This window comes from Ostrea edulis, chromosome 2, assembly GCF_947568905.1.
Source record: "Ostrea edulis chromosome 2, xbOstEdul1.1, whole genome shotgun sequence".
Lineage (NCBI taxonomy): Eukaryota > Metazoa > Mollusca > Bivalvia > Ostreida > Ostreidae > Ostrea > Ostrea edulis.
Window position 1 is genome coordinate 25884985 of NC_079165.1, and position 12497 is coordinate 25897481.

Sequence of the window (12497 nt, forward strand, 5' to 3'; positions counted from 1 at the left end):
ACCAGACTGTTCTGTAAGGGTATGCGCATGCTTGGCTGGCGCACTGTCAAGGGATGGTGACTTTTCTTCTGTCTGTTGAAATACTCCTGAGAAACGGGATGCACCAACGCCAGAGTCTCTCACTTTGTCTTGCGCGTCTTGACAGGCGTTGGCGTCTGGAAACTCTTATTCCTTATGCTCTCCTCTTTCAGCTCCGCGAGCTTCTCTTCTATCATAGAAAGTTCCTTGTCTATGTCATCTATCGTGTAGCTACCTCAAGGAATCCCACCGCTACCACCAAATTTTATGTAACGTGCAAGGGAGGTCACTGCCTGTGAACCCCCGCGGGCTCGTACCCGTTATAGAAACGGATAGCCCTGAGATACTGCAAATAGGTACAATGCGCAGACTTAATCAGTTGTACTGCGCTTATATAGGATCTATTGACTGGTAGCGAAGAAGTGCACTGGCAGGGAATTCCACACACCAGCGCACTTCCACAAGAACAAGCAGGGATGTCCGCACACCTGCCCTTGCGTAGTGATAGGCAGGGATGACCGCACACCTATCACTATATCATTACCAGTTCTACACCGAGACACTGGCAGGAATGTCCGCACACCAGAGTTCTACCACAAAACAGGCAGATATATCCTCACACCTGATCTTGCGTAGCAGCAAGCAGGGGTGTCCGCACACTTGTAGCTGAGAGATTCCAAATCCAGAGCAGGGTTGATCACACTCTGGCAGTAATAAGCAGGGATGACCGCACACTTACTATTAAGACGTATATTAGAAGTAAGGAAGTCTGTACCTTGATACGAATTTCACCTCTAGAACCGTTTTATAACCATCGTGTAGAAAAATCCTAAATATCCGCAGTACCATATATGATCCGTAGTGTATAATTACGTACAAATTCAGAAAAAAATACTAATCATACCTAAACTGGCTAATCTTTATAGAATCTACTATTGAAACACACAATGATTATAATTGTATGTACTTTAATTCAAAACTAACCATCATGGAATATTTATTGGAGTATGTCTTATAAGCAATTAAAATGACAAGGACGATAACTCTCGCAATAAGGATAACATAAGAAATACAGCTTTTCGCTTTACGTAAAAATATCAAAACTTGAATGAGGGGAAGAATAGGGCGGTTCCTGGCAGTGTCTTTCTCTAGGCTGGCCAAAAAAACAAAGATATCCTTCTCGAAATATCCAAGGTAGTCTTAAAACACGCTCATTTGGTGTTCGTCGAGGCCTACGCCTGACTATAGCATATGTCATTCTTGAGAGCGTTAAGTCTGCATTTTTGAAGACTCAAATATGTGATAATGACTTTGATAATTTTTAATGTGCTCAACTATCTTATGAAACCACTGAGAAAGGGAGATTTGAAAAATTCTCAAATTTCAGAACATTCAAATAATTAAGTTTTATGACGGTCGGGCCAGCTTTTAGGAATGGAGCCGACAACGGTGTCTGAATAGGGGGTAACTCTGAGAAGACGACCTCTTGTACCAAACCGATACAGATGCGTGTTGTTGTTTTCTTTATCTCATACAACTACTTTCCATCTGCCTGGTTAGGGTTATTCATCTCAATCATTGAAATCTACAAATTTCTAAAGATAATTCAACTAATACATCTAATTTTCATCCAAATATTAAATTTCCTGCCTTCTTTGAGAGTGATTTCAGCATACTTCCTTCCCTATTCATGATATTTTACAACACAATATCCTATTGCAATTCGTGTATAAATCTATACAATATATTAGTACATTGCGCAGTATGATGCATTCGAATGAGGAATCAAGCACATGTGCCATTTGCTTTGATGATTTCTTGCATCCAAAGCTTCTTTCCTGTCGTCACACCTTCTGCAAGCCATGTCTATTCGATTACACCAAAAAAGTGGAAGTGGACGAAATTGTCTGTCCGCTATGTCGACAAAAGCAGTGTTTAGACGACAGAGGTTTAGATGGACTAATGGACAATTACTTCGTGTGTTTGAGGTCACCGGAAGTAACTGTTATTCAGTGTTGTGATATCTGTTTTGAAGAGGCAGAGATCAACCAATGTCATCACTGTACTCAAAAACTGTGCCATTCCTGCAAATCATCTCATAATCTTGCGCTAAAAATGTCGGGCGAAAAAACAGGATCAGATCTTGACTCTGAGGACTCTGAAGAAAGTGACTATTTGGAAGATAGTGCTCCTGTGTCAAGGCATCATCTTTTGCATTCCTCAAATATATCACCCCGAACCGAATTAATTGCAGAGTTTGTTTCTTCTTTTAAAGTGCCTTTCAGTTCTCAGGATGAACATGCAATGGTTTCGTGCATTTTTCCAAAATCGAAAGACACTTGCCTAATTATTTTGGGCCTAGGACCCGAAATGATTGAATGCTCACTCAAAGGGAGACCTTTTATCAGGAAAGTATTTAGTGAAGGAATCCACGGAATAACTAAGACATTAAACGATAAAATTCTGTTTTCAAACGTTAACGACGGAAGTATTCTTCAGATGGTCGATGAATCTAGAATAGCCGTTTTCGCCAAATGTGACGGATACATGCCAGCATCACTCTCTACCTTTAAGGACGGAAGAATAGCCGCTGTTGGCGTGCCTAACAGTGACATGGAGAATCTTTGCAAAAATTCGGGAAATCATGGAGCTCTTCTGATATTTGACAAACACGGTAGCTTATTGAAAGAAATTTCCAAAGAAAGAAGCGGCTTCTTATTTAAGGCTCCTTTATGTATTTCGGTAAATCCACAAAACGACACAATCTGTGTGGCTGATAGCGAATGGCGCCAAGTTCTCATTTTGACAGAGGGAGGCTATGTTATCAGAAAGTATAACGGTACAACTACAAGCGTTGGTGACAGACTTTTGGGAATAAGCATTGGTTTGAATGCTTTTTTGCCAACGGCTTTATGCCATGATCAAGATGGAAACCTTGTAATAGCCAATGTTGTGGATGGAACACTCCATATTCTACTTCCCAATGGTGATTTGTGCGGATTCATAACTACAAAAACCAACAGAGGCTTTGGCCATCCTACTAGTTTGTGTTATGATAGTCATAGTAGACTCTGGGTTGGGAATTGTGAACACGGAAGAGTAAAAATATTTGAGATTTTGTCCTATAGAAATAATCTACTGGATAGGGGTCATTAGTACTTGGGAAGAAAGATATGATATTGTTTTACAGAGCTTTGGTGACATTGACTTTTAAATATTTGAGATAAAGGAATAGAAATGAAAATGGAAATGTTTTGTCTTGGATATTTTAAAGGTACTGTACATTGGTACTTGAAATTCAAAATATGATATCATTTCATGGCCAATTTGGAACATTAACCTTCACGAGTGTAATTTGAAGATTCTGCTTCGTGATGCAGTTTTCGTCTCAAACAATGAGTTGTTCTAGATGAAGTAATTCTAGTATAATATTCAATTAACATTCAAATTTACGCAGGCGTTGTTAAACATCACGTGGAAAATGCAGTACAACGCAAACATTTTGAGAGAAAGTACAATCTCGTGTATGAAAGGTGAAGATAACGAACAGTGATCAATCTCATAAACTCCTACAAGCAATATAAAAGTAGACAGTTGGGCAAAGACGGACACCAGAGGTGGGATCAGGTGCCTAGGAGGAGTAAGCATCCCTGTCGACCGGTCACACCCGCTCTGAGCCCTATATCCTGATCAGGTAAACAGAGTTATCCGTAGTCAAAATCAGTGTGCCAAGAATGATCTAACAATCGGTATGAAACACGTCAGGCAGCATTTGACTCAATGATAGGTTGTATTGACGAACTAGATCGTTATAATGACCATAGAATTTGCGGAATGCTGACTTCAATCGAGGCAGTTGAAATCCCTGTACCATCAAGTTGTTTGTGAGTAGTTAGCCTCGATTTAAAAAGTGACCATATGTATTTTCACGGATATCAGATTCTGAATAATGATGATGGTATCAATGATGATAACAATACTCGTATGTCTTTTGAAAAGTGTAACGATAGCAAAATAATAAGTAACCTTGCGAGAACTTCATGCCAATCTAGATGTCTTCTACCTAGAATGACATTGAATACCCTGCAAGAGATAACCTATTGCAAAAGTTCTATTTCACGTATTTGAGTAATCGGATCAAAACAAGCTCAATTTTCTTCAGTGCATAGGCAGATGAGGTTGGGTTCTGGTCATTAAATATATGTACCCGCTTGTCTTCACCTAGACACTGAAATCGATAAGTTTAATGCTAGTTTTAGATGAATAAAAATAATTGCTAACAATCACTTTTAGATGCCTCACCGTGATTATCTGAATACATTTTCCGTTTTCCTTTCTTTCAGCATCACGATCGCGTACTCCAATGACTTCAATATTATGATAAAAAAAAGCACAAGCAACTTCGGACGCAGTTAATGTCAATAAATAGACTGAGACAGACTGAACCAGTCGTATGTTGCGTATATCGAAACATCACAAGTTTATGAAGCTCGGATTCCCAATTTCAACATGAAAAATTCGAAAGCGCTTCATAATCAATATTTTTGGCGTTTAACATAGCCATTTGCCTGCAGGTACAAAGGCTTTGTTCCTGATTTATGAAAACGAGTAGGCTCAATGGGGGCCGTCAGGGAAACTCAAACACTCACAACCAAACATATTTGAATTAGTTATCCGCCGTAAAATAGCTGAAATATTGCCAAAAACGGTGGAAAACCGCAATCAATCAATCACTGTGTTGACAAACTGAGGAAAATGTCAATATGGATTGAAGGTGGCAATTCATGTGTTAAACAAAACTTTGAAATAAAAGCTGTAAAATTATCTGACGTAAGTATATTTCGTGAATGCGATCTCACAATATGGATTGTAATGATCAACCACCGAAAATATGTACTACTTACTCGGCAATGATCCTAAAAGATATGTGGTAGAATGTTGCAAAGGCACTGAAGGCAATTCGGTTTAGAGGGTTCACCCGTAAACTGACAGCTATAACATCGTTTGTAAAACTTCTCAATAGTTACCCATCCCTGACTATCACACCTTGCCTCTGAACTGCCATTTCATAATAGCACTGTCTGGGTGTCTTTCGTGGGCAAGTGCAAAAACCTGATCACGCAATTGTGTTGGAATTGCAATTCGCGTACCTCGCAAGTCTAACTTTCCAATCGAACACAAATTACCACGTGCTGGCAAATACTGTTTATAATCAGCATGGTGTCGCTGTTGGTACAAGATATAACTACATTGATTTTAAGGTTATTTTCTTATGCTTTATCAATCTCGCATGTTGTTATTAAAATTGGTTAGAAACAAGTTTAACGTTCCCATCTTCGAAATCTAATGGCATTTCAGTAGGGTCATTATTTAGCAAGTCGTGAAAACGTATGCTATATTCTTTGGCCAGAAACATACCAAACTCTCAACGTGTTCGGTTGCTTTCGCAATGCCCATTGTTCAATTCTAGCACATTTTTGCAACTTTAGAGAATATATACCCTGAAAAGGTTTGTGTTCACTGAGTATTTCATACTCTGCACCATATAGAGATAAACATGAAAGTGTTAGCACAACGACACAAGTGCTAACACCACCCTCTCAGTCTGCGAGTAAATCACGGATTACATAGTTACGAAATAACACGAAAATCCCCTTTTTGCTTTTGTACAAGCACGATCCCACGTCTTACATTGCCTATGAAATTGGTGGATATAGATTTATCATAGCACCCCCAAGACAACCCTTACTCGTATTTAGATTTTCCCTATCATTATTTGTCACCTCGCGAAGGGAGGCAGCTATCATTACTAGATCAAAAATAAATCTAGAATTGTAAGTTAAAAGACTCTAAAAAGCTACGCCACTTCTGTTGAAATGTAACGCTCGTGTATTTCGATAACCTCCCTGACTTTACTTCGCAACGTTAACAACTCAACAACACATGATCCATGAATATAACCTGTGAAATATTGCAAGTCTCATTTGTCCTATTACCCGCAAACCCTTTGCCATACAACACTTTGACAACATTTTCAAGGCATCTCTCAAGTTCCTTTTATACTATTAAGTTCATTTTGATTACCTGCATGTAAAATGATATCATCCAATATATTGATCCCGTGAAGATCCGGGTTAGAAAAGGTCCTCAATACTCCCTTGCTTGTCGTACGAGGCAACTAAATGGGGCGATCCTTCGGATGAAGCCACAAACACCGAGAGCCCGTGTCACAGGAGGTGTGGCAAGATAGAGATCCCTCCCTGCTCAAAGGTCATAAGCGCCGAACATAGGCCTATATTTTGCAGCCCTTTACTAGCAATGGTGATGTCTCCATATGTATGAAAAAGATATATGGCTCATAGCGGGTGTAACCGGTCGACAGGGGATGCTTACTCTTCCTAGGCACCTAATCCCACCTTTGTTATATCCAGGGGTCAGTGTTTGCCCAACTCTCTATTTTGTATTGCTTATAGGAGTTTATGAGATTGATCACTGTTCGTTATCTTCACCTTTCATGCTATAGATACTTGATTGAAACTAAGTAGATATTTAGAAGGACTACATGTAGATCGTCCTATACCAAAACTGTAAATTTCAAGATCCCAGGGGATAACAGTTTGGTTCCAGGGTGAAGCCAAAATTATTAGAGCGATTATTGTGTGCATCATTTGAAAGACTTCTTAAGGTTTGCTGATATGGTATGAAAATTAAATTGATATTTAGGAAAAGTAGAAAAGGATATACCAAAATTGTGAACTTCGCAACCCTGGGGTTTTGACTCTAGAACGGGTCCAAATTGGTCATATCGTGTTAATGTTAAACATATGTTATATTATGTTAAATCTTTCATCAGTATTAACACTGTCGGGGCATGTAAGTTTTCAGAACAGATCTTGTTACTGTTGCTGAATATCAGAATTTTGCTTAGACATGTAGAACAGGATTTTCTCATCGATTCAATAGCCCTTGCAGTTAGTGATACTTTTAACTAATACTCAGGTGACCGATAAGGCCTGTGGGTCTCTTGTTATTGTGCTCAAACTATTTTAAGAGGCCACTGAATCTGAGAATGGGGGATTTGAAAACATTAAAAGATTTTTATGCTTTATGACGACGCGGTGTTAGGATCGGAAAGACAACTGTGTCTGAGAAGGGCGTGGAACTGAGAAAAGGACCTCTGGTACCAAACCGCAACAGATGCATGTTCTTTATCATTTCATATCATTGCATCTGCATAGTTAGAAGATATGTGTTTACAAATTACTTCCCGAAGATGATTCAAACTAAAACGTTCATGTACGCACTACATTTCCTTCCTGCCTTGAAAGTGATATCACCACGTTTTCCTCCCTATTTTTTCCCTATTCATAATACTTTACAACACAATATCTAACTGCAATTTGTGTGCATCCAAACAATATTTTAGTAAATTTCGCAGTATGTTGGACGCAGAGGAGGAATCAAGCACATGTGCCATCTGCTTTGATGCTTTCTTGCAGCCAAAGCTTCTTTCCTGTCGTCACACCTTCTGCAAGCCGTGTCTATTCGATTACACGAAAAAAGTGGAAGTGGACGAAATTGTCTGTCCGCTATGTCGACAAAAGCAGTGCTTGGACGACAGAGGTTTAGATGGACTAATGGACAATTACTTCGTGACTTTGAGGCCACCAGAAGTAGCTGTTATTCAGTGTTGTGATATCTGTTTTGAAGAGGCAGAGATCAACCAATGCCATCACTGTACTCAAAAACTGTGCCATTCCTGCAAATCATCTCATAATCTTGCGCTAAAAATGTCGGGCGAAAAAACAGGATCTGGTCTAAACTCCGAGGACTCTGAAGGAAGTGACTATTCGGAAGATAGTCAACTTTTGTCGATGCACCACATTTTGCACACCGTAGACTTTTCACCAAAAACCAGATCAATTGCAGAGTTTGTTTCTTCTTTTAAAGTGCCTTTCAGTTCTCGGGATGGACATCCAAAGGTTTCGTGCATTTTTCCAAAATCGAGAGACACTTGCCTAATTATTATGGGCCTAGGACCCGAAATGATTGAATGCTCACTCAAAGGGAGACCTTTTATCAGGAAAGTATTTAGTGAAGGAATCCACGGAATAACTAAGACATTAAACGATAAAATTCTGTTTTCAAACGTTAACGATGGAAGTATTCTTCAGATGGTCGATGAATCTAGAATAGCCGTTTTCGCCAAATGTGACGGATACATGCCAGCATCACTCTCTACCTTTAAGGACGGAAGAATAGCCGCTGTTGGCGTGCCTAACAGTGACATGGAGAATCTTTTCAAAAATTCGGGAAATCATGGAGCTCTTCTGATATTTAACACACACGGAATTTTATTGAAAGAAATTTCCAAAGAAAGTAGCGGCTTCTTATTCAAGGTTCCTTTATGTGTTTCGGTAAATCCACAAAACGACACAATCTGTGTGGGTGATAGAGAATGGCGCCAAGTTCTCATTTTGACAGAGGAAGGCTATGTTATTAGAAAGTATAAAGGTACAACTACAAATATTGGTGACAGACATTTGGGAATAAGTATTGGTTTGAATGTTTTTCTGCCAACGGCTTTATGCCATGATCAAGACGGAAATCTTGTGATAGCCAATATTGTTGATGGAACACTCCATATTTTACTTCCCAATGGTGATTTGTGCGGATTCATAACTACAAAACCCAATAGAGGCTTTGGCCATCCTACTAGTTTGTGTTTTGATAGTCAAAATAGGATCTGGGTAGGGGATAACGATAATGCAAAAGTAAGAGTATTTGAAGTTTTATGTTTCAAAAATGAGCTTCGTGATACTGCCTTAGAAATGTTTTAAAACCATTGATGTCATACATCAATTTCCTTACGCGAGAGTACTAAGTTAGAATGGCAAGAAACTGGTTCAGAATACAAACTTTGATGAATAAAATTTGAATAAAGTGTACTGGCTGAGTAAATACTGCATTACATTGTTGTCATTGTAGACACTACACGTACATATGTATACGATCAACAGTGTTCACTTGGGGTTAGGCTTGGCGAAATATTTGTTAATAACTTTCAAGCTTATATTCTTTTCATGTACAACTACTGTTAAAAGTAATGGGGGATGGGACAGTCTCAATTTATTTGCACTACAAAATAAAAAAAAGCTCATTGTCAAAGGCGGGGGTGGGGGGGGGGGGTGGGGGGGGGGGGGGTTGCAAGGGGGGGGGGGGCAGCCTAATTCTTCGTGCCTGTTTTGGAATACATTGTTAAAAACTATACATTGTATTTGTTTTGAACCTATTGAAATATTTAGAATTTTCATAATTATGGAAGAAAAATTGAGTTAATGGAAACAAATTAAATTTTTTTTTTAAAATATACATGTATATATTAAACCTGGCTTCGAACAAAACGTCTAGTCTTGCTCTAAACAATACGTCTTCTTTCAAACCACGGGTTAGATCTAGTTAATGTCAATACGAGCTACTACTTCCTTTACTAGATCAACAGCATTTCCGCGACTCGATCGTCTCCATGCTATTTTTCAAGGTATTTATGTATCGCACATGTTGTGACTTTGCACCTTTTTCTTTTTCACATGTCTGCTTCTCGCATAAATTCCGACGTGTGTCATATTTTTAAAATTAGTTACCATTTCCGCAGCAGTGTTTCGTAAAGTTAGTAAAAATAATTTGGAATATGAAATAGTTTCAGAGATAAAGCGTACTTATATTTACATGAAAGTGCTTGCAAAAATTAAACATTCCTAGTATGGACGTTAATATTTGACCAAAAGTAACGATTGTCGTCATAAGGGGGGGGGGGGCTATTTTTCGCAGACAAGGATCGATTATAAAAGCACCTGAATAGTTTGTACGTTTCCCAAGCAAGATTCGGAGAAATGTGTGTCCAGTTCTAGTTTCACACTACTATAGTAAATAGCAACAAACGATCATCATCTTACACTTGCACTGAGTCATTGTTTACAGACGGTTGACTTTCTTTTTGTAAATGCCTAGAGATGCAAATTGCATGTGCATGTAGGAGCGATTTCGGTGACTTGTAGGCTATACTATCAAAATTATTGTGGCGCATACTATACATATATATAATATATATAACAGGGGATGCTTACTCCTCCTAGGCACCTGATCCCACCTCTGGTGTGTCCAGGGGTCCGTGTTTGCCCAACTATCTATTTTGTATTGCTTGTAGGAGTTATGAGATTGATCACTGTTCGTTATCTTCACCTTGCATATATATGAAAAAGAGACTTGTAATCACTATGAAATAAAATGAAAATTATCATTTGACAAGAATTCAATCAACAGATTTACACAAAACACTTGACAGCGGTAGCAAATTACAACAAAATATGATGACATTTTCCCCGCGATACAACGTCGTGAGATACTTCTTTTATTATGACGTCGTATAGTGTGTCTGTACAGTATTGTGATTTTTCTCGGGAAGCTTAACTACGCTGCCTCAGGTTCTAAATTTATAATAAATTCGCAACCATCACGTGATCATCGTCCCGCATATCCTTAAAAGTTAAATTTCGTGAATCAATAAATTGAATATTTGTATCTGTGCAAATTAGGATTCTTTAAATTACAAATTCAACATTCCACAATCCATTTGTCTTGTTTACATAATACATAGTTAAGACTAAGATATTCTTGCATTAAGAATGTCCACATTTTGGTTGTCAACTTTAAATGAGTTATAATTTTTCTTTTGTTAAACATCAAAAATGGAGAAAAAAATCTTTAAAAAACGTAAACCAGTTCCTTTAAAGGTCATACAAGAAAGATCCGTGATTTTTGCACTTCTAATATAGGATGCTTGGTGATGGGACAGTCAAGAACCAATTTTTTGATATGACCAACAGAGTCAAGAATTGAATCTCGGTGTTGTATAGTAGTCTTTCCCCTAATCATTTCTCCCCACCCCTCGGTAAACTGGCTGTATAGCAGGATTACCCCCATGGAAAGATGTAGCGACATTTCACCTCTATTATAGCCAAATTATCCCCACAGAAAATCTGCTACATAGTAAAATTCATTCTGAATAGGTTTATTGAGAACAGCTATTGGTAAAAACTAGCAATATTTGAGAAAACATATCAATATGAATTCGTGTGAAATCAATCCATAAATGGTTATTCTGTTCAATTATACACTGTATGTATTAAAAGTAAAATTTATGTACCAGGCCATTTTGCATAAAAGAATTAGATTTTGTTGCTGTGTAAGTTGATTTATGTAATTCAAATTAAGTTTCGGTGATTCTTTGTTATGTTTATTACGCTATCATTACGTTATGTTAATTATGTTTATATTTACTAATTATATCTAATATGAAATCACTTAATTGAAAATAAGATAGTCCTAGCTTGTTATTCACAACCAATTAAGTCATGAAGTGAAATCCAACCCGAATTTCAGGGAATAGATGTATTTTGTATAATTTTTTCATACAATTCATCACGTAAATAAATAGCTAAACTATTTTCACAGTTATCAAATGAGATAATTCAGAAAATCTCACCCACCCCTTTCATGCTTAAGGACAGAAGAAGGCAAAGACCTGTTCGTACTTTGATCTTTGAGGGATAAAGATTGGTTGGTTGGTTGTATATTGTTGAACGTCCCGCTGGAGAATCTTTCACTTATATGGAGACGTCACCATTGCCGGCGAAGGGCTGCAAAATTTAGGCCTATGCTCGGCGCTTATGGCCATTCAGCAAGGAGGGACCTTTATCGTGCCACACTTGCTGTGACATGAGTCCTCGGTTTTTGCGGTCTCATCTGAAGGACCGCCCCATTTAGTCGCCTCTTACGAAAAGTAATGGGTACTGAGGATCTATTCTAACTCAGATCCTTACGGGATATTGATAAAGAGTCGTTGCCCTAAGTTTATTGCAAAAGTTCAAACGAGACTGCAGTGATTCAATAATACATGAACTAGTGACCTAGACGTGCAACCTTTTAAACTCAAAATCAATAGCGGTATTTTCTATTATATCATAGATAGGTACATTAGGCATTATAAAGAGACATTGTATTGAATTCCACTGCAAATACTCTAAGGGAACTAATTATGTCCTTATGGGAGTTATGAGATTGATCACTGTTCGTTATCTTCACCTCTTATAGGAGTTATGAGATTGATCACTGTTCGTTATCTTCACCTCTTATAGTAGTTATGAGATTGATCACTGTTCGTTATCTTCACCTCTTATAGGAGTTATGAGATTGATCACTGTTCGTTATCTTCACCTTTATAGGAGTTATGAGATTGATCACTGTTCCCTTTCATCCTCTGGAATGTTCTACAATATACTAATTTTTACATTTACTTTTGATTTATTAATAGGGTTTTATTCTAATCATAAGGATTCATGATTCACCATATATAATTTCATTGCAAAGTTCAAGAACTGTTAGAGATAACATCCAGAACTAATGTTACAGACAGATAG

General features: G+C 38.0%; 2 protein-coding genes across 2 annotated transcripts in view; both read left to right on the forward strand.

Annotated features, from left to right (window-relative positions):
• The first annotated feature begins 1147 nt into the window (after positions 1–1147).
• On the forward strand, positions 1148–3262 carry LOC125678929 (uncharacterized). Its single transcript, XM_048917752.2, has one exon. It carries the CDS (start codon positions 1783–1785, stop codon positions 3172–3174), a length of 1392 nt encoding a protein of 463 aa, XP_048773709.1. The 5' UTR covers positions 1148–1782; the 3' UTR covers positions 3175–3262.
• A 4100-nt stretch (positions 3263–7362) lies between these two features.
• Positions 7363–12497, forward strand: part of LOC125678933 (uncharacterized) — a 17286-nt gene continuing 12151 nt past the window's right edge. Inside the window, exon 1 of the mRNA XM_056156516.1 lies at positions 7363–8807. Within this exon, the coding sequence (XP_056012491.1) occupies positions 7458–8807 (1350 nt within the window). The 5' untranslated portion in view covers positions 7363–7457. The remainder of the gene's footprint in view (positions 8808–12497) is intronic.